The sequence below is a fragment of the Centropristis striata genome, chromosome 22 (genome assembly GCF_030273125.1).
Source record: "Centropristis striata isolate RG_2023a ecotype Rhode Island chromosome 22, C.striata_1.0, whole genome shotgun sequence".
Lineage (NCBI taxonomy): Eukaryota > Metazoa > Chordata > Actinopteri > Perciformes > Serranidae > Centropristis > Centropristis striata.
Genome location: NC_081538.1, coordinates 16,680,562 through 16,703,524, shown reverse-complemented (window position 1 = coordinate 16,703,524; position 22,963 = coordinate 16,680,562). Strand labels below are relative to the sequence as shown.

Sequence of the window (22,963 nt, the reverse complement as noted above, 5' to 3'; positions counted from 1 at the left end):
GCAGATCGCACCAGACAGGAAATCCGACTCAGAATCAGTGTAATACACTTCCGTCCCCTTTCAAAATAAAACACAATACGCAGTTCATGCAGCCTAAAACTACTTCACATCAACATTACGTCTTGACCGGGGGCAACAGATCAGCAATCAATCAATCAAAGGGTCTCAGAGGGTCGGAGACATGGACGATGGGAGACTGATTGTTGAAGTGAAACAACATATATTCATTTATGACATAACACTTTTTTTTATAAGGATAGATCAACAGATTTTCCACACTGGAGAAGCAAAGTAAGCTGTTTGTTGTTGTTTTTTACTTTATTCACACAGTTTATCACGGGATCTCGCGGTCTCCCATACGTTCAGGATTATCGCATGTTCTCGTTATCTCGCGTGTATACAGCTGGCTCGCTACGCGGCCGTTCCACACCCGGTGGAAATCCCCAGTTACAGTTCTGCAATACTGCCTGGTACGGATGTCTGTTTGTTGCGTCAAAATCAAAACTGTTTAACCAACTGAATATATGTTCAAAAATTGTTGGCCAGCCTCTTGTAAAAATGTACGACTCACCTATCAAAACAGCCTGCTGAGACTTGGCAGGAACATTGCATCCAACACAGGCCACGTTCTGAATGGGGAATATGTCCTGCTGCCTCTCGGAGGAGATATGCTGTTCCCTGTTTTAGGAAGATCAAACTCAAGGGATCCTTCGTACACCAGTCCATTCTAAAATTGAACAAAAACTGATCTAAGGACTCTGAATGACAACGCAAACGACCTGACTCACTGATCAATTAATGGATTGACACTGTATTGTCTCTGTGTTTGTCTTTTCTGTCATGCAATCAGGTGGCTGTGCCTCACAATGAATTTCGGCGAAGGCTGGCAATAAAGTATCTAATCGAATCTATTCATATGCAGAGAAACAGTCTGGTCGTAAAAGTCATCTCTCAAGTCTAACTCTCAAGTTGCTATAAACAATGACCGGAAATCCATTATCCGGATATCCGCTAGCTACACCTGAACCCCTGAAATATTTGCTGCTGAAAATGATAATATACTGTTAATCCATTTGACTCATTTAGAATAATACTGTTACTTAACGCTACAGTCACGATATAGAAACAAGGGCAGTTCAAAGACATCATGGACAGAAATAACGGTCAAAGTTTTCAAAGATTACACAATACAACAGTGCCACTGATCTCCCGTTTCTCTGCTGGAACATTTTAACTTGTAAGTTAATATTTGGAAACCAGTTAATATTCAAAATAGATTTAACGTCTCTGTTTGCTTTGGGATGTCACCCCTCATGACCCTGTGAGATCCCAGAGCCTTGTTTCAAACACCTTTACATGCTGATCTGTGGAGGTCAAGGTGTGTGTGTCTTTGTGAAGTCGGGAAAGTTCTGCTTGGGATTTGTCCTTGGTCAGCTAACCAAATCCTGTTCCGTTTACTTTTAATACTAAGGAGATTTAAGAAGGATTGAGAGAAAACAAGCAGCAGGAGTTTTTATTTATTCTAGAGCTATGGGGCATTGGACACATATACAAACACTTAAGCTGCCCCAGAAGCTTCACGGCAGTGGAAAACTGGGAGCACATTTCCCCTTTTGTACATTTGGGATTACATCAGTTCTATAGACATCTTTTAATAATACTAAACTTTGACAAATCACAAGTTTTACAGGATAAAATTTGCTCCGTGGTTTATGTTATATGAATGTTCATGATAGAAAAATGTTTCACTCTCTCATTCTCTCTCTCTTCCTCTGGAGGCCTTTGTGATCTCCTTCACATCAGACTTCATCCCTCGGCTCGTCTACCAGTACATGTTCAGTCAGACCGGCACCATGCACGGCTTCATTGACCACACGCTCTCCTTCTTCAATGTGTCCAATTTTAAACCTGGCACCGCACCGCACAGCTCACTGCAAGGAGACATCACCGTCTGCCGGTAAAAACACACAAACACACAAACACGCATGCATGATAAGATACAGACAGTGGAAGCAATACCTCACTTATAATTTGCTTAAATTACCTTTGTGATGCACATTAAATACAAAGGACAAGTTTTAGACATGGATGTAAACTGTAATAGACTGGTTGGCAACGCCATACAACAGCGAGGAATTACTTCTAGTTAGGGCTGGGCGATATGGACCAAAAGTCATATCCCGATATATTTAGGCTTAATATCAATATATGATATATCTCCCAATATTTTTTATCAGGAGAGCAAAGTCAAAGCCAAATATGACATGTTACAAGTAGTTTTATTGAAACCATTTATTTAAGTGTACATAAATACTGTATAACAGGAGTACCTTTTTTTTTTTTTAAAAAAAGCAAAGCTCCAAAAAGTGCACATTTAAATCTAATAAAAAATCTTAAATAAAAATAGCCTATGAAATAAAATAGGCCAATCTTTTTCTGAAATAAATATATTTATATGAGAAAAGAATAACAAACATTACAAATATGATAAACCCTAGTAAGGGCAGCATTTATATATAAAGAAAGAAAAAAATGAACTATATAGATATCCAATATGGTGTAATTCCATATCACATTTAAAAATATATTGATATATCTTTTATATACCGATATATAAAAGCCCTAATTCTAGTTCTTATTTTTTTATATAGTTTTCTCTTGGCTGCCAATGAAGTAGTTGCATTCAAGAAACAGTCAAGTCAGTTCATCTATTTTTACATAACACAGATTTAGTTTTGGGTATTTTGTAAATAGTGAATCAACATCAAAAAAACAAACTCTGTTTTGTCAGCTTGACAGTTTGTAGGCTGTAACTTTGACCTTAACAAATACTTAAACACTCTCCTTCAGTGTCTGTATCAACAATAAATAGATACAATTACCATGCGTATTTCAAGGCTAGTATCCATTTAATCTGATAGGAGGGTGTCTGTTTCTCCTTTAGTTCATTGAGTAGAAGTCTGTGTCAATCCCTCCAATTGAGTCCTTGTTTTTAAACCTTATTCACATCGAGAAACCTTTTGGTAACACCCTGGATAACCTTTGCACTTTGTGACATTCACACTGGATGCAATATATGGAACAATCACAGCCCTTTACTGTTCAATATTTGCTTTCAAAAGAAACTCACACTTTACATTCTGTTTCCACCTCAGAGAAGCAGAGTGAGATATGAGAATTTTATATGTATAACAATATGTCATCTGCATAAAGCGGCATATAGTGTTTTGTTTAACGACATGGATGAGGAATGATGCATTTTATGAGAGATAATTGCTACTTTTAATTGCTTGACTCCAAACAATTACGGAGTGGGGACTTGTGTGGTGGACTGGGATGACATTTATTCAGGAAACTTGTACAGTTTGGTTGAACATTTCGGGTCATAAAGAATATGTATACACTTTTAAAAGCCAAAATAAAAATACATAATTGCCACATATACGATAATTTCTACGTTAGGCTCGGCATTTATCAATTTGGACATGAGCGGAGGGTACGATCAGATCACAGTCTGCTCTCAGCTCGTGTACGCAGGTTTGAGTCAGTGTGAAGTCCGAGGCTGAGAATTGATCTTAGACTATAGTATCGATGCCTGGAGCTGATAAAACTCTGCCATGTTTTGTTTTTAATGATGACAAACCAAAGCATGTTTAGACTACATAATTTATCACTAAAACCTGATTAAAAATAAATACACCCTGCGACCGTGAAATTCTTTAACCAGAATACTAGCCGAGGCTATTAAATGTTGTTGTCTTCTGCTATTTACTGTTATCCTGCTGGACACCGGAGCGTCAGTGTCTCCTCCACCACCAGTGGTCCCCGAATAGAAACATTTCTCTTACTAAACGTAAAGAAGTGAATAATATCTCTCAATCATAATAATAACAAAAAAATTAAAGATTAAATAAAAAATTTCCAAAAACCAGTTTGTTCTATTGCATCTATTGAACGTCAGCATTTCACTTTACACTCAACATTGTTTACCTTCGGCTGCAACCAAAAATTTGTGAAAACTTTAAGTCTGCAAATGTAAAATATTCAGTGAACTTGTTTAAGTACATAACTATAAGTACTTTCATTTCATAAACCTCCGTTGCTGCAAATTTCTGTAAAATCTCTATTTTGCTCCTGTTGTTATTTGTGACAATGCACCTTGCTAATAAAAGTGAGTAAAAAAAAAAAAGAAAAGGAAAAAAAATCCTCTTTTTGGCCGTATTGCGTCCTTCGTAAACTCTGGAGGCCAGCCATCTGAATCAGGTATATATTAGGGCATGAAATGTAAATGACGTGTTTCGAGCCGCCACATTTATCAACAGCTGACCATTCTTACTCTCTGATTGGTGAGATACGAACGTATTTCAGATCTGCGCTCGTTGCTACATTCATTTGATAAATGAAGGCCTATGTGTTTAAAAATATTTCGATTTGGGAATTAATTTGAGCACACTTTCAATACCACACTGCAGCTACTTCTCCTTTAATGTCAAGTCAGTTCAATTTCCATGGTTCAATGTGAGGAGATGACAGTAGCAATATAACTAAACAACTTATGTAAATTAATTGATGTGCAGCTTACCTATCGTTTTAGTCTTCCTAAATTGATATTGTTTGAATTTAGCTTCAGTTTGTTCATTTCTTTTTTAAGAGCCTTGGTCTGAGATGGGGTGAAGTTGATGCTTTTTCAGATTTAGAAATACAGTAAACTATTGTGTCATCCTTGCATTTTTTACTTATGCCAGTGGCAAGCATCCCTTTCATAAGATCAATATAAAGCGCTGTAGAAGAAAAGGTCATGGATGCCGGCGCCCACAGACAGAGGTCAGCCTGCTGTTACATAAGACACCAAATAATTACTATGCAAGAATACAGTCTTTGTGCCAATGTAGTGTGGTACGTCACGCCCGAAACACGACGAGATACTGAACGCCCTTGAATGCTTATAGGCATGAAATTGGCTGGAGGATGTTAAAAGAAGGGTGTGTGTGTCTGCAGGGATTCAACTCAGTTTGTAATTCAAAGTATGTCTGTTAATTTCTCTCTTTTCTTTCTCTCTTCTTGACCCAGTTCATTTTGGGATTCTAGTTGTTTGGATGGAAATATGTAAGCAGGAGGGAGGAAAAGAGGAAAATTATGGATAAGTTGAAGGATCACCAGAAAAAGTGAGAGAAAGGGATTCCATGATTGAATAGGATAAAGCTGGGGATAGGGAGACATGGAAAGATGTAGAGATAAGGAAGGAAACGAAGGAAGGGGAGAGGCACTGTAGTTGGACGGATGGATAAATAGATGGATGGTGTGACAGAGGCCAACCACTAAGGTATTAAATCTTTAATTACATTTAAAAACAGCAGTGTGAGGAAGTTGAAGGCAGTTTCTGCGTCAGTGGGCAGAGCATCACCGCACATATCTGCAGACATGTTTTCTCCTACTGTATTCCCACTGCTGGATGAGGGCTAAATAAAAATGTGGGTAAACTATGAATTCTGCTTGGTGCTTAAAACTTTGCCAATGTCAGAAAAATCTGTTTTTACTTTTTCTAAAAAAGACTAATCTTTTACTCTTGAAAGACCTAATGCCAATACAGCCTAAATCAATTTTACACTTAATTGGTATCAGACACAAATGATGGTTCATCAGTTCTTTGCAAAAAAATGTTTGGGTAACAAATTGGAAACTGACACAGCAGAAATAGGATTTCAATGAAAACAGATGCAGGGTTGAACAAATTATGATCTAGAAATTTAGAAACCACCGTTGATTTTTAAAACATGAGCCAATCAATATGACAATCACTTCCATCCGTCCCGTAGTGTTTAGCAGCTGCTAGTATTGTAAACCCCTTGATTGGATATAAAGAGATTTTGTAATCATACTAACTTGTCAAAGACATGCGACTCTATGCCAGCTTCACATAACCATAAATCAAATACAGATTTCAATCGATGGGTGGAAAGGTTGGTTGATAGGTAGGTGGGTAGATGAAAAGATAAATTGACGGATAAATGGATGGATGGATGGATACCTTAATTTAGACAGGGATGACCAATTGACAGCAGAGCTCTTTTTTTACAGTGGTGGCCTGCATACACAATCAAAATACAGTCATGGAAAAAATAATTAGATCACCTTTGTTTTCTTCAATTTCTTGTTCATTTTGATGCCTGGTACAACTAAAGGTACATTTGTTTGGAGTAATATAATGATAACAACAAAAATAGCTGATAAGAGTTTAATTTAAGAGCTGATATCTAGACATTTTCAATGGTTTTCTTGATTATGATTTTGGTGATTATCAAGAAAACCATGGAAAACCACATTTCTATACAAAGCAAAGATACAACATTGTTGGAAACATTTTAGAAAATGGATAACTCAAAATATATGCCATAGGTATGTTCCTTTTTTTTAAAAAAAAAGACATTTGAATTAGCCTGGCTAACACCAGACTAATCTCAAATGAGATCTAGTCTGGAAACCAGCCATTCATTTCTCCGTAGAGGAGGTGCGGCTTATGATCCTCCGGAGCCGTTTATTGGACGCCAAGAATGTCTATCAAAAGCGTCTGGTAGGTAGCTCTTAGCCAATCGTATCAGTTATACCAGATGACGTATGTAGAGCGACAGAAATGGATGTTTGTTGTGTGTGTGTCTGTGAGAGAGTGTTGCTTGCTGCGTTGCTTCTCCAGTTCTCGCTTTCTGCAAGATTATTTATTTTCACGCTTTATTCCCCCTCATGTCATTCAGCCACACACATCCACTGATTTTATGGGCAATAAACAAGCTGCTGCGGGTCTCTCGGCGGCTTCGCTGTCCCCCGGCTCGTAGCGAGATTAGCGCCGCTAGTGGAGCCGCCGAGAGACCTTTTGCCTTTCAACTTTCGCTCTAAACTATTTAAAACACCATCTACAGCTAAAGAGAGGTTCGCGTCTGCTGCAGCCATGTTGGATCCGTATGAAAACTACAAAACTACAAGCTTCCGTCTGCCGAGTAGTACGCGTCATCGTCTTGCCGTTCCTCCCCGCTCTGTGATTGGATCCCTAAAACAGGGCTAAGAAACGGCCCTGGTTGCCAGACTGCCTGGAGGTTCGAAATTAAATTCGAGCGCGCAAGGCAGTATGGGTATACCCAGGCTACATTTGAATGTGCAAATGTTACAAATTATACATTCAAAGGTGATTCAGGTCCTTAGCCTTGTTGAGGTACTACTGAGCTAATATTAAGCCCTACCAGCCCCTATAGATGTTTGGCTCATGTCCATGTGGAGGAGGAGGAGGAGGGAGGGAAGCCAATTCCCCTACAGGGATACACTTTTTCTCTATATTCCTGACATGTACTGACATCAGTTAGTTTAAATCAAATCATATTAGCGAGACTACTTTTCAGTGATTTACAGGACACAAAGAACATGGGGAATAAGGACAAAGAGAGGACGAGATAACCACAAACTGCTGCGATAAAAGGATTTTTATGGTGAAAATCATTGTCTCTTCCTCGATAAGACTTCAAAAAGTATATTGATAGCAGGACTTTTAGGCTTCTCCTGCTTAATGTCAAGACAGCACTTATTCCTGTGCCAGCAGGAACTAAGCTGCAGTTACACTGTTATCACCTGGAAGTCAAGTGCTGGTCAAGAACTCATGGGATGGATTATGTCATTTCTGATAGGATGTTCCTCTCAGTTCATCAATGGAAAGTGTTATAGTTGCAATTCTTTATTCAGTGTTCCTGAGTTCAGTAATAAATCTAAATGTACAAATATCAGAGACATGTTGGAACAACGCAGCAGAAAGCATGTCATCTTACATGAATTATGAATATGTCTCATGGGTATAGTACATAATGTGTTCCTTCAGTTTGAAGCTTTACATCAAGTTTCCTTTTTGTCTGTTTTGAAGACTAAATCAAAGAGGTGTGATGTTTCTTTTGCCCTTGAGCGATCAAAACCAGTTCTACAGGGTCAGAGAATTTACACCTGAAACATAAGTAGTAAACAAATAACAAAACAAATCATCAACACTTGGCTGCCAACATTTCAATATGGACAACTCCAAAGTGCTAAATTTTAGCCTTTATGTTTATCATGTTCATCATCTTAGTTTTGCAAGTTAGAATGCCTACAGTACATGATTAACATACTCTACAGTTGAATGTGATAGTCATTAGTTTTGCAGGTATTTGTTAAGAAACCAAGCATTGGATACATTTGCTTGGTCAAAAAAAAGTCAAAAAAAAGTTTGGTGATCACCAAAGTTATTTGGGAAATAAAAATGAAAGAATTTAGTAGTTGTCAAGGAATTTCACTAAAAGTCCAAAATGTTAACCCCATGGTGAAGTTAAGGATCACCCAACACAATAATATTAATCCTCTGGGGATAAATGCATGTAAAAAGTTCATGGCAATCCATTTAAAAGTTGGATGAAACTTTCATTCTGGACCAAAGTTGTTGACTGACAAGTGTTTCCATCCCAAGAGCTAGCACAGCTAAAAAATAAGGAGAAGTAGGTTAACCATTCCATGTCAGAACGGATATTTGACACACAAAAAACTCAAAGTCAGTGACAGAAACGTGTCTTTGCCAAACACTGCATCTGTGAGATAGCTGTGTTCTTGTTTGGGTGCATGTGAGCACCAGAAATGACTATATGGCTACAGCAGCTGAGGTCAATGGTTTGATACCTTGTGACTAGAAAGTCCGACTGAAACAATTAAATTGTAATTTCTCCCATATAAAACTTTAATTAAACGTATTTGTCCTTGACCATTACCTTTCAAAGACCAATCTGGAACATGTTGGAAGGGAATTTAGGACTTAAGTGTTTTTCTCCTCTCATTCCTCTCTTTATCCAGACAGGAGGAAGTCATAAACTAAAGAGGGATGGAAGTGGTTTTGGATCAAAGTAAGCAGGATGCCAGACCTGTTGTCACATTCTCTGCTCTTAACAATTGTGGGAAAGGACAAACTCAGAGATAGAAATGAGAAGGAAAAACAGAATACTGGCAAAGAATTACAGCATGTCTGAAAAACATCACAGACAACTGGAAGGCAGAGGCATAGACTTATGAAAGGCACATGTTCTTGCTACGGATAGAAAAATATACTTTTGTTGGCAGTTCAGGTTGGGTGATGTTACATTGCATCCCATGCAATGGTAGCAGTGTGTCCACTGGTAGAGAATTGGCAATACCTTTTTCTACCCGTGGATGTACAAAAAGAATTGGATACACTGTTGTAGGCAGCACCCTGTTCATTCCTATGAAAGTTGCTCAGTGGCGTATGAAGGCAAAAGAGTTTGACTTCGGTATAACTAGGCCTGTCACAATAACCAATATATTGGCTTATCGTTCGATAAACAAAAATGGACACGATAGTTTTTCAGGAGAAATTGTCGTTTACATGGATGTTTGTTTACATAAGTCATCAACATTCAGCCACGCTGCTGCTTTCCCTCTCCTGTCAGTCAACTTGTGGGGAGGTGGGGCTCACACACACACATAGACACACACACACACACACACACACACACACACACACAGACGGTGTGGACAGCGTTGAAGCAGGTGAAGCAGAGAGAAAAAAAGAATCAGCATACTCAAGGCTAAGTTTTGCAGTGTGGGAACATTTTGGATTTGAGCCAGATGAACGCGGAGAGCCCGATAACATCAACGAGCCAGTATGTCAAATTTGTATGAAGATAGTCGCAACAAAAAGTGGCAAAACAACAAACCTCAAAGTCCGTTTAAAACACAAACATCAATCCAATTTATCCAGCTGGGAACAGAAAACAGGGCGGAGCTGCGGGACATGGAGCGCCCTCCATTTCCCGACAACTTGCAATTAAGGATATCTTTGCCAAAAAATGCAAAATATAAACATGACAGCACAAAATAGCGCAGGTTCACAGATAGCTTTACTCACTTCATAGAGAAAGAGATGCAGCCACTCAACACTGTGAGAAGCTTGAATAGGGGATTAGATAATTTAATCGTGCGGCTCTTCTAGACTTTTCAAATGTTATGTATCCTTAATGTATCCTTGAGCAAGATACTGAACCCCAAATTGCTCCCGATGCTGCGTTCATCGTGTGAGAATTAATTCCCAAGGGTGGCACCAGTGTGCCCTGGTAGCCTCGGCCACCAGTATGAATGTGTGTGTTAATGGGTGAATGAGCATAGAGTGTAGTGTAAAGCGCTTTGGATAAAAGTGCTATATAAGTGCACCCCAAGTTATCGGACCGAATTAATCAAATGAGTCATTCCTCTGGGATTTACAGATGTATATTTCCCAATGTAAGTCTATAAATCTTGTTCGGGCCCCATGCCACCACGTGACAGACCTGGGAGTTGAAATTCCACGGCTTGGCCTCAAATTAGCTTTTAATCCTGCCGATCTTCCTGGGGCCTTGTTTCTACCACGTTTCTCGCAGCGAGTCTTGTGATTCTCGCACGATCTTGTGATCTCGAAATCCAGCTGGCTGTAAGGTAACGTGATTTAGACATGAAACATGGAGGAGGGGAGTGAAGTTGGAAATTTTTTATTTATTTTTAACTGTTGTCTCGTGTCATGCAGCTGTTTTAGTTGGTAACCTAAAAAAGTTTGAAAAACAAGAATAAAATCAACTGTCATGAAGTACAATTTGGTTATTTTATTTTGATATACATATAAGAATTTAGCTACATCGACCACCCATATTTAGGGTTATTGATCCGAACCATATTATTACCTGACATCAGCCACGTTCTGTGATAAAGGCTTAGTGTTTGTGTGTGTGTGTGTGTGTGTGTTTTAAGGATGGGAAAGGTCTGACCCCTGTCTGTAAATATGATCCTGGATCCCAAGGGGGCATTGTATTGGCGGCAGGAACTCTCAGGAACACACAGACACGTTTTTCTAACTATAATCTCATTGGTCTTATGAAAGAATATGGAGTTAGATGCTCCAGTTGTTGCCGAGCTGCCCTATTATAACCAAACATGGAGTGTCTACAAAACACACACACACACACACACACACACACACACGCATGCACACAAGAAGGGGTAGAAGCCTTTCTTTAATAATAACATTTCAAATTTGGTTCCACCCTGGCAAGTTGAGTTAAATTGACTGAATCTTGACAGGCGGCGAGGTTTTTGTCTTGCTTTTTAGTTCATTTTGAAAGTTGATCTAAAACAAAATACTGTAAAATATTGGCAAGCAAGTGAGAGAAAGATGAACAGATCAAAGAAAAAAGAGAAGGAGAGAAGAGCTGACTCTCACGGGCAGCATTCCTCACTTATGACTGTATAAGGAGAAGGAATCAGACACCATAAGACCCTGCTGACACACACACACAATGCACACACACATTTTGCGTTCCTCACTATTATTTCTATATGACTAGTCAAGTAGTTAGTGAGACAATCAGGCCATTTTATCTATTCTGGCTTCAGAGGAATTTTTCATGACAGAGTGTGTTTGTGTGTGCATATCCGTTGTCTCAATTTAAAACTTTTATCTATCACATAAATCATGTTAAACTGCTCTGTGTTTAGTGTAAAGGACAGCTTCCAGTGTGCTGAATGTCTCCTGCAGCCACAGTTGGAATTTATTTTTAAGAAAGACTTTAGGGTCTGACAAGTTAAGTCAATGTGGAAGTGCCTAAAACCTGCATTCTTTCTAATGGCCAGCAGGGGGCAACTCCACCGGTTGCAAAAAGAAGGCTGATTGTATAGAAGTCTATGAAAAAATGCCCCTACTTCTTATGTGATTTATTAGCTCAGTAAACATTTTCCTATTTAGTTTATGCTCTCAATCGCTAGTTTCAAGTTTTCTTCAATACAGCATGATGTTCATTTTGTAAATTATGCTCCCATTTAGATTAAAATAGACAAGCTTGGATGGCTGTACTTGGTGATTGAAGTCACTATAATTTATGCAAGATAGGAATAAAGCCTCCAAATCTACCACTTTACATATCATTTGTTGTTTTTTTGTGAACAGCTGAATCTTGCACTGCTTTAAATGTCCCGGCTGCATATAATGTGGGGAGGCACTATCACCGTTTCTTTGGATGGAGCAGTGTATCCTATGATAAGCAGATATGAAAGGAGCCACTGAAGCACCTTTCCTGAGCATTTCAGGCGCTTGTACCAGCTCTTATGGCTGCCACTGCTGATACTTCTGGGTCATTTCACTCAGCTGGAAACCTTCCTAAGCAAAAAAAAAGTATTCCACTGCACCCTATCTCTTGGCTGCGGCGGGGATTTCCTGCAGTTTTTGCCGATTGCCTGGCAACCTCACGATGACAACAGAACTTAAGGAAGTCCCTGCTCCTGGGCCAAGAAATAGTCTGGCACATGACTCCCGCATAAAATCACATAATTTGCCTTGTGTGACATGGCAGTTTGTAGGTGAAAACAAGAACAGACACAAAATGACGGTTAAGAGCATATTAGTCCACCAGTTCTTAATTTTAGAGACGGAACATCTTTTCTCAGTTAAACAACATTTTAAGCTGTGGTTGCAAGCCTTTATTTGAAATTGGAATTGCTCTATAATGGAAGTCATATGAAACAAAGTTTTGCTTTGGGGGTAGACTGTGTTAGTGTTTTTTCACACCTGTTTTGTTTGGTTTGGGTGAATCAAACCCTGGTTCAGCTGGACAGTGTCATTGCTGTTATTGTTAAGAATTTAAATAGGCCTTTAAATCAGACTCCGCCTCAAAATTTCACCTGACAACATTACTTTGGCTACATTGCTTTGCTTTCCAGTGCATCAACACAATGCAAACTATGTGATAAACAATGAGCCAAGATCAAACCTGTATAATTGGTCCTTCATTGTGAATATGAAAAGTGGACCATCTGCTCTTCCTTTACACTTTGTTTATGCCAGGAAGTTTCCCGCATGGAAATTTCATCCAATTAGGGAGCTCACGCATCACAAATTTTGATCCGCTTGTAAATGCTTCCTGTGTGAACACACACAATGCCTATGAAAAGTATTCACCCCCCTTGGATGTTTCACCCTTTTGTTGCTTATACACATTAAATCATGGTCAATATATTATCATTTTTTGACAACGAAAAAAACCTCTTTAATATCAAAGTGAAAACAGATTTTTACAAAACAATGAATTGTAACAATGAAACAATTAATTGTAAATATATAAGGTAAAGAAAATGATTGCATAAGTATTCATCCCCTTTAAAGTAACTTACCTGATTCAACAGAGTTCCAGGTAGTTGATGCAGCAGTGTCACAGTTAGTGAAAGAGATCACCTGAGAGCAGTTGATTGATTTTAGTATCAAAACACCTGTGTCTGGGAGCTCCAGCCTCTGGTTCATCAGTATTGCTGCTACAATTGAAACATGAAGATAAAAGAACACGTCATTTTTTCACTTTGACATCAAAGAGGGTTTTTTTTTTTGCAAATTCTTGTCAAAAAGCCAAATTATATTGACCATGATTTCATGTGTAAAAGCAACAAAATGGTGAAACACCCAAGGAGGGTGAATACTTGTATAGGCATTGTACAAAACTCCAGGCAATATGTACAATTTGGTCCCTGATTCGCAATAACAGGCATTTTTGTGATATGGGAATGTCAGTTTTAGTAGACAGGGTTGGTAGTAGACATGTCATGGCTTAATTACATCTTCTGGATCCTCTTTCTATTGTGATAAATGTGTTTACTCATACTTTCTTAGCTTGATTTTGTGGCTGGAACACTACTCTTTATATAGCTATGGCTCCACATGACGCTGCTCTTTGTCTATAAATCTCTTTTATCTCTTCTGTACATTCAGTGGTTTGAGAGGATGCATTTTTCTGCCTCAAGATTGTACCGAGATTAACAATGAAATGGGTTGTCTCCCTGCTATTGCCATGAAAGGAGTGTTATATGTTGCATCCCACAGGGAAAAGGCAGACTCTTAAAGTAGCTGCTGTGAAAATGGAGCCCATAAGTACTGTAACATAAAGTCTCGACCCCACTTCCTACTCCCCGCCCTTCCCTCTACACTCCTTTTTCAAGAAATATTTCAATGTAAAGCCATTAATAAAGTGTCTTATGGCCCATGATGTATGTGGAGATGGTCAGATTAGTAATTGCTGTTGAAATATAATCTGGCCTGCACTCAGCAAAACCAGGGCATTCAACCAGGAGACTGGTGTTTATGGCCTGTTGGTGGAGGTTATGGTAGGAAAAAACATTTTTTCCAATAACATCTCCAACCTAAACGACAGAATTGACTGTTTTCAATACCGCCCACAGTGACACATTTGTCAAAAGTTTCTCGCAGTACAGAGCCAAGCGTTCTAAAAATAACACACGTAAGTATACAGACAAGTACGGATCGCAGTTGTAAAAAAACAAAGTTTGGTTGAATTGATGCGACAGAACCACTGACCTAGGTTTAGGGCAAAAAAATTCCTGGTTAGGTCTCATTAAAGAAAGTTTAAACAGTACAGGTGCATCTCAAAAAATTAGAATATCACGGAAAAGTTTATTTATGTCAGTAATTCAATTTCAAAAAGTGGAAATAACATATTATATAGATCCATTACACACAGAATGAAATATTTCATATCTTAATTTATTTAATTTCTTCTCATTATAATGATTATGGCTTACATTTAATGAAGACCTAAAATTAGTGTCTCAAAAAAAATGTAATATTACAAAAGACCAATTTTAAAAAGTATGCTTAATATGAAATGTTGGCCTCTGAAAAGTATGTCCATCTATATGACTCAATACTTGGTTGGGGCTGTTTGACTTGAATGACTGGAAATGGACTTTTCCATTATATTCTAATGTATTCAGATGCACCTTTAGATAAATGTACGTAAATGCCGAAAGTAGTTATGAGGGAGACGTGGCGACCGTAAGTAAAAAATGTGATTCGCAAAACGTGAGCCATAGAAGTTTCATTAAAAAAATAAAGGCATGTTACATTAAAAATTACTTACTTTTGTTAGGAAACCCATCACTATCCCTCCCACCCGCCATGAGTGTGACATCCGCCATATAAACTCCACACCTCCGTCAATCATTACTACTACATAAGCAGTAGACAGTCCAAAACGGGTCATATTTTGCTAACTGTACAAAACGCCCTATATTGACGTTTTTGAGGGGAGATCAGTCTGGATTAAGCCTTAATGTGTAAACTGTGCAGATTCAGTCTCCTCAGCCATGGCTTCATTCACAGCTTTTTTTCTCTCTATTTTTTTTCTTTTTTCGATGAAAAACAGAGTTGACAATCATTGGCCGGCACCATGTTCTCTTTCTTATGAGAATATCTCTCCACTACAAATAGAATATATGTTATGGGATGTGGAGAGATATTCTCTATACTCAGAGAACCAGGGTTACCCTGTAACTCAACGTTTATTTTTTATCAGAAATCTGAGTTTCTGTGAGTTCCAAAGCACCTGAAATTGCATCGTCTGTTTAAATGCCAAGTGTGTGGTCCTGTGTCTTGACTGAATTGCCTGGTTTGTGTGTTCTACAGATTAATTTTATGATGTCCTGATGTCTGTGGTCTCACACGTTTTTAAAGCATTTAAAACAGCGATCACGTCTGTTATGGTCGTAGCATGTTTAAAACAGCAAGTGTCACGTTTTGTAGGATCATATAATCATGCTGCACTAGTTTTCAGAAGAAATCATACAAACACTGTTCTGCTCTGATTAGCTGCTCAAATTCGCTTTGAAATTGTCTAATATTGCTGCATGTGTTGCATGTATTCACCTTCACTGTTTGGCAAAATAATGTACCTAGTTCACAGTCATCACAATTATCTTCTTGCTCCTCTGATTGCAGTCCAGACTGATAGTTTTACTTCCCTCAGCTGTCATCACAGTTGGCTGCTTTGCTGAAGAGTTGATTTTGATTGAATCCTGCTGTGTTCCTATATATTTCCATATGTGAATGACTGACAGCATCCAAATAGTTATATCATAAATAAACTCTGAGGATGAACATAAAGAGGGTGAGACCCTCTTTATGTTAAGAGTGACTACGTCCAACAGGAAACAGCTTCTCCATCAACTTGGCTTTGTATTCCAGGAATTGACTGAAATAAATGTACACATTATGTACCTCCTCCAAACTATCAGTGCATGTATCTTAATCCATTAGGTTTTAAAAAAAAAACTTCTGTTGTTTGTATTAATTTTTTAGACATAGATCACCACCACAGTTTTTCTCCATCATACTTTGCAGTTATGATATGCTCCTTAGACTGAAGGGCCACTGACACTGTTTTCTTTACTCGACTGCATCTCTAACAGCAGGATACATTTTAGCAGCCTGCCATTGGCAAATTTTATTTAAAGTAATGCTGAGCCATCATTTTTTAGTGAGACAATGAAGCATAACCAAAATGTGACTGAATAAATTACTAACAAAGACTGGCTCATGAATGTTTTTATTTATGCGTGTTAAATTGGAATTCAAGTTCCTCTTATGATCAAATAAGATAAGCAGCTGTCTCTTGCTGTCTGTGTGATGCACTTCCTCCACATTCCCAACCTGCCCACTCACATAAATTGTTTAAGTCTTTAATCTGACACGCCAGCTTTAAACAAAACACATCTTCTTTGTCTTCCTCTCCTTATGTCTGTTCTTGTTTTCTTATTTTCCTCCCTCGCTTCCATCCCTTGTCCTCGTTTTAAGCCGTCAGTCGTTGCCTCAACATGTGGTTTGAGTTTTCTGCTGTTTGTTTTGCCAGCACAATAAAGAGTGTTTACTACAAAGAAAACAAAGGAAAGGAATCCTCATACAGTTTATTGCACTTTGAGTCGGGTCCCAACTGAGCGGAGGAGTGGGATGGTTTAATGAGAGCTGTGCTCAGCCAGGTAAAGATAAATCAGAGTGGAAGGAGGAGGAAAGTTTGGCTGAGACAGATTCTCAGCACTGCATCTCCCTGTCACTCAAAATGATTACGTTTGTTTCTGTTGGTGGGGATCCTGTTAAAGGGTTTAACCACACTGCTGCTAATGCTAACTACACAAAAGCATCCAAACAGCTCACCAGCCATGAAACAATAAAACTGAAGAAATTTGAGCTGTTCCGTTTTTGGCATCCACACTAAATACGTTGTTTTTTTCACTTTCTTTAGGTACAAAGACTACAGAGAGCCTCCCTGGTCTCCAGACGCATACACCTTCTCCAAACAGTACTGGTGTGTCCTGGCTGCAAGACTGGCTTTCGTCATACTGTTCCAGGTATGAGCTCATTGTGTTTGTTGATACAGCGAGATATTTAAGACTGTTTAAACAAACAATGAAAGACAGAGAGAGAAAGACAGAATATGAAGAGAAAGCAAACTAAATACATCCAGAAATTAGACCCGTTTTACAGGTGCATACATACACATAGACTTGGAAAAATTATTAGACCACCCTTGTTTTCTCCTTACTTTCTTGCTCATTTGTTTAGACAAATATAATAATAATAACCACAAAAATAGCTCATAAGAGGTTAATTTAAGAGCTGATGTCTGGACATTTTCCATGTTTTTCTTGGTAATTATTTTGGGTATTATTCAAGAAAACCATGGAAAATGTCTAGATATCAGCTCTTAAATTAAACTCTTATCAGCTATTTTTGTTGTCATCATTATATTTGTCTAAACAAATGTGCCTTTAGTTGTACCAGGCATTAAAATGAACAAGAAACTGAAGAAAACAAGGGTGGTCTAATATTTTTTTTCCATGACTGTGATTCGGTACTTTTCCACTAGATCACTCACATTACTCTGCAGTGTAATTAATAGCATCCACGCTGTGTTCTACATTTGCATTTTTGTGATGTTCGTCAGTGAAGCTGAATGGATCTGTAGCCCATAAAGAGACATTTTAAAAAGTAATAGTGTATGTGTGGGCTATTATACACTGATTAGATGGATCAGAATGTAAAATGTAGTGAATTTTAACAGGAATATAACCAGATGTCTCATTTAGTCGGCCCATATGATAAACATCCGTGTGTCTGCACGCTTCACTTACATCTGTCTACCAAATGTCTTTCAACAGCTAAGCTGCCCGACAAGTTTCTCTCCATTTTGTCAAGTCAGTTTTAAGCAAACTTTTGACACGTCACAAAAACAAATACAAATATGCACACTGGGGGGAAAATAAATCGCATTGGCCATTTGGCCAATCTAACAGTGAAAAATGAAGGCATGTGGTGAAATTGGATACGTTTTAGCCATGTTTCATGCTGGGGATGAAGAAATATCAATATAGTATTCAAGAAGACACAAACTGATGATCAGTCATCTAAGTTAAAAAACTTATTTGGCAAAGACCTGTTTATATCCAATGTAATGCTTCAATTCTTTTTCGTCAAAGGCAAAAAATACCTCACGCTGTTGCACATAAAAAGGAATGGGATTGATTGGAAACTCAGGAGGGTTGCAGGGACGGCACGGAGGTAGAGATGATGCAAAAATAGTGTGTGGGGTGGAAGGGACAGGTGCATGGTGGTGTTCTAAAATAAAGACAGGAAACTAGAAGGAGAGAGCACAGACCTCTGCCAAGACCAGGCTGTACCTCGCAATGCAAGTAAAAGATAATTGGTGTATCAGTAAGATGATTTAAATCTTTAATATCTATCTACCATAGAGGCATTGTCCTCGTAAGCAGGCGGCCCAGGTTCGAATCCGACTCGGAGCCCTTTCCCTCTATCTCCCCCTTCACTCTGTCTCTATCAATAAAGCCCAAAAATGACCAAAAAATATCTTTGAAAAAAATAATGTCTTTCTTGGCCCATGCTTCATTCTTCCACCCTTCCAAGTTTCATGAAAATTCATACAGCCGTTATTCCACAGCAACCGGTCACTTTTGGCCATCCACCTCTCCTTTTTCTTCCCTTTCTCGTCTTCTCTCCCTCCCCCAGAACCTGGTGATGTTCCTCAGCCTGGTGGTGGCCTGGGGGATCCCTGACGTTCCCAAAACCATTGTGGAGCAGCTGAAACGGGAGAAGAAGCTCCTGGTCGACGTCTTCTTACGGGAAGAGAAGGAAAAATTCCAACTCATCCAGAGCCTCTTCTCCAAGGACAGCAGCCTCCACCCGGGCAGCCACACGCTGAGCCCGACCCAGGGCCTGTCCATCCCAGGCCGCTTCAGTACTCTACCCCCTGGTCTGACGCAGGCCTTGACTGGAGAAGGAGTGCCCAGGGCCAGGTGTAGGGCCGCCAGCTTCAGCCTGTTCAACAGGAATATCCCGCCAAGAAATGAAAATGAGAATTCGAGACACACGGCCGTGTGACATGAAACACACACATCTGTGGGGATGCTTCAGCTGGAGGACACGTTGCTCGGGTGATTCAGTCCGTGAATGTCTTTGCCTGTGTCTTTTGTGTCCTGGAGTGTCTGACACAGTAATGCTGTGATTAAAACAAATCGCAGCAACATTCTGAACTAATTTGAAATCATTGTTGTCAGTGTGGTTGAATGTGTAATGTCCACACTGTCTGAATGAGTGTCTGTGTGTTGTTCCTACTTGCACCGACTGTTCACCTGATAAAGTGTTATAATTTTTACTTTTTGGTAAAAAATTAATAATTTAGCGAGGCTCACTTGCTTCATAGCGTAGACAAGCAATAATTACAGTATTAGGCTGAACAAGTGAATATTACAAGAACCTGGAAGAGACAAAGAACTACAAACACATGGACATATTCAGTGATGAACACTTGACAGGTTGATGAACATGGACTCATTACTGGGGCTGAGGACTGTCACAGTTTTCCTGCTTTATGTGCTTATGCTCTTTATGTATTTTTGTTTTTAACAGAATTTGTAGCAGCGACAACATTCCATATTTCCTGTACTTTTTAATACATGAAAACAAACAGGAGCCTCCCAGAAGAGCAAATCATTTTCTTTACACCACTTGTTCTGTTACAACTGATTTTTCTCTGTAGAATTCAGGAATAATTTTATTTAATCTTACTCAAATTGTAATGGTAGTCAAAACACAGCTGCTGGTTATTGTTCCTCTGGTCATTCTGCTCTGTGTATTTATTGGACGGATGCCCATGCCAATGTGGCACAGTGTTGCATGCCACTCATAGATCATAGACAGTCCAAGCTGTTGTTTTAGAAATAGATTATCTGTGAAGCGAAATGCTTTTCCTGTTAGCCATATGGACTTTACAGCTGTCACCTGAGTACAGAATGACTTAATGAGTACACTTTGTGCTGAGAGAAAGCTAACTCTTTGCAGACTGGAGATGGCAGTGAGCAAGGAATGATGTCACTGTTGTTATTTTCATGGGTACAAATACATTCCTGCAGGTAAGTTATAAATCTGGATTACTGCTGCCCTAATAAAGGAGCTGTGTCACTCCTAAGAACTGTCACACAACCTCTGGCAGCCATGTTTGAAGTCTCACTGTCAATATATTTTAATTTGTACAACTGGGCCATCTGTTTCTGACTGCCAACCAGTCATTTCATCACTGATATTTATTGACTTTATTTATATGATAGATAATAGCTTGTTAGCTAGCTAACCTAGGCCAATTGCAGTATCTGGTCCAACTGTTGCTGTATAGTTGTTAGCAACTTATTAGCATTCTAATTGAATTAGCTGTTACATGTTAAAGTCAAACTGAAATTTAAATTCACCTCGCTTTTTGTCCAAGGAAATACAGTATAAGCCATAATCATACTGCTGGTAATGGTGGTGCTAGGGGACACGTTGTCAACTTATCAGAGCTTGTCATAGCCCAGTAGCTATGAACATTAATACAGGACGTTTCTTTACCAACACAAGCACACAGTGTTGATTATCTAATGCTAATGATTCATTTATAACGTTCAATATTTAAGATGACTCATCATGCTACTAAACTAACTAGATTTTTCCTCAGGAAGTGGAAGCTAATTAGCTTAGCGTGCCAACTTTAGCCACAGCTCTCACGCATTATAAAAAGAAGGAGGTCTACACTGCAAAAAAGGTGTGTCTAATAACAAGATAAAAACACTCAATCTGAGGGAAATGATCTTGCTGCATGCACAGATAATTTGACTTGACAAGATTTCTTAAATTAAGTAAGCATGTTGAACGCTTGAAATAAGAAATTAACTCTTAAAACAAGATAAATTAAAGCTGCAAGCAGCGATGAACTTGCCCGAGCAGAGTGCACTGACAATTATTTGTTTCTTAGATAAAAAAAAACTTACGATTTAGAAGTGTTAGATAATTTATCTTGTTTTAAGAGTTAATTTCTTATTTTAAGTGTTAAACATGCTTATTTCTAGATTTAACATTCTTAATTTAAGAAATCTTGTCAAGTGAAATTATCTGTCCATGCAGCAAGATCATTTCCCTCAGATTTAGTGCTTTTATCTTGTTTTTAGACACACCTTTTCTGCAGTGTGGCTAGTACCGACGGTCTCTCTTCAGGCTGTTGTCAACCACTCTTCCTAGTTATACGTTTGAAAGTAACACACTCTTATTTAAATACAACTCCGATAATTGTTAGCCAGAAGGCAGCTTAGTACAAGTCTTATTGAAGTTTGTTATTTGGCGGTGACCTCTAGTGGTGAGACAAGTAAGAAGTGAAGTATAAAGACTGAGAAAGTCCCTTTGGGCATGCAGGAGGTGTGGTGGATGGGCCAATCAAACTCAGGACTTTGACCCAGGATACCACTGCTCGTGTTCCCTGTGAACCAAAAGTGAACATTGTTATTTAAGGTGAGCTGTTAATTAGCTTCAGTCCGCAAATGCGTCACATTCTACGTCACCTGCGTAACTGCTACCAGTAGTTACACATGGAAGTTGTTCACTCCATCACTGATCTTTTTCCAGATGCTTGTTTTGCTGCCTAAACCTAACAAAATAGTTCACGCCTCAACTTTAACCACATGTTAGTGACCGTCACATGTTTAAAAACGGCAATCACAAGACTGTTTCATGACTTTGAATTATAAGTAATTTATTTGCTCATATCTCCTAAGATATACAAACCATTTTGTATAGGTTTACCGTTCATGTAGAACCTTTACTCTTTTATAAATGGTCCAGTGGAACAGGTAGCCTGACAACGCTAACTGATGAATCACAATATAATGTAATGACCAGTACAAGTAATGACATTGTTTAGTGGATCCAAAAATCAGTGTCCCCCGTGTTGGGGAACATTAATCCAGGAGATGCTAAAAAAAAAAAAAGCTTAAACTTAAAAGTTATTTTTGGTAATTACAGTTAAGACCAATTGGATACACAAGTCAGAACAAAAAAACAATGATATATGCTGATATCTCAGCAAATATGAATTTTAATTTCAGTTCAACTTTAACCATGGATGTGTTTCGAGACCTGGTTATGGTGTTAAGGGTGAGTCATGCTGCCATCCTGTTGGCCAACAAGCCAAGAAGGCTTTTAAGGTGTGCACTGGGGAGCAACTTTCTTCAGATGAATGGGCTCCATCTTGAAACACGATATCCAGTTCTGGTTTTGATGTTACTGTACCATGCCGACATGCTGTAAACCTTCAGTACTGTTTCAGAGGCCTTGTAACTGCTCTTGTATTTGCAATACAACACAAAACACAACATCTGTCTGCTCAGTTGGGACTCAGTCACATGTTCACTTTCAATGCATTCACACAGACTTTAAGACAAGGAAGTTGTGATAATAGTGAGAAATGTTCATCTTCACGTGATCCTTACCTTACTTAAACTGGTGTAGAAGTTCTTAAATACATGATTGTTAGATGGATTATGAAATAATTTTTACATGTTGTGTGATCTGTTTGCTTTTATCTCATTGGTCTGTTCTTTTTTATTTTGTATTTTTGGCCTTCTTGTGACCAGTAGTCCTTGTGAGATTACCTGGCCAAAAGAAAAATCCTCAGAAAAAAATAAACATACAAGGCTGAAGCAGGTTTCTGTGCGTGTTAGAATGTGGCATTGCAACCAATATGAGGCAATATATTCAGATTATCCTACA

At 38.6% G+C, this 22,963-nt stretch overlaps 1 protein-coding gene across 3 annotated transcripts in view; it reads left to right on the top strand.

The window, feature by feature from the left end:
* The window catches only part of ano2b (anoctamin 2b), an 89,881-nt gene extending 69,744 nt beyond the window's left edge, over positions 1-20,137 (top strand). For all 3 annotated transcript variants that reach the window (XM_059325717.1, XM_059325716.1, XM_059325718.1), the window contains 3 exons: positions 1,779-1,957; positions 17,118-17,223; positions 18,899-20,137. In XM_059325717.1, coding sequence (XP_059181700.1) covers positions 1,779-1,957; positions 17,118-17,223; positions 18,899-19,270 — 657 coding nt within the window. In that variant the 3' untranslated portion in view covers positions 19,271-20,137. The remainder of the gene's footprint in view (positions 1-1,778; positions 1,958-17,117; positions 17,224-18,898) is intronic.
* The last annotated feature ends 2,826 nt before the right edge of the window (positions 20,138-22,963 follow it).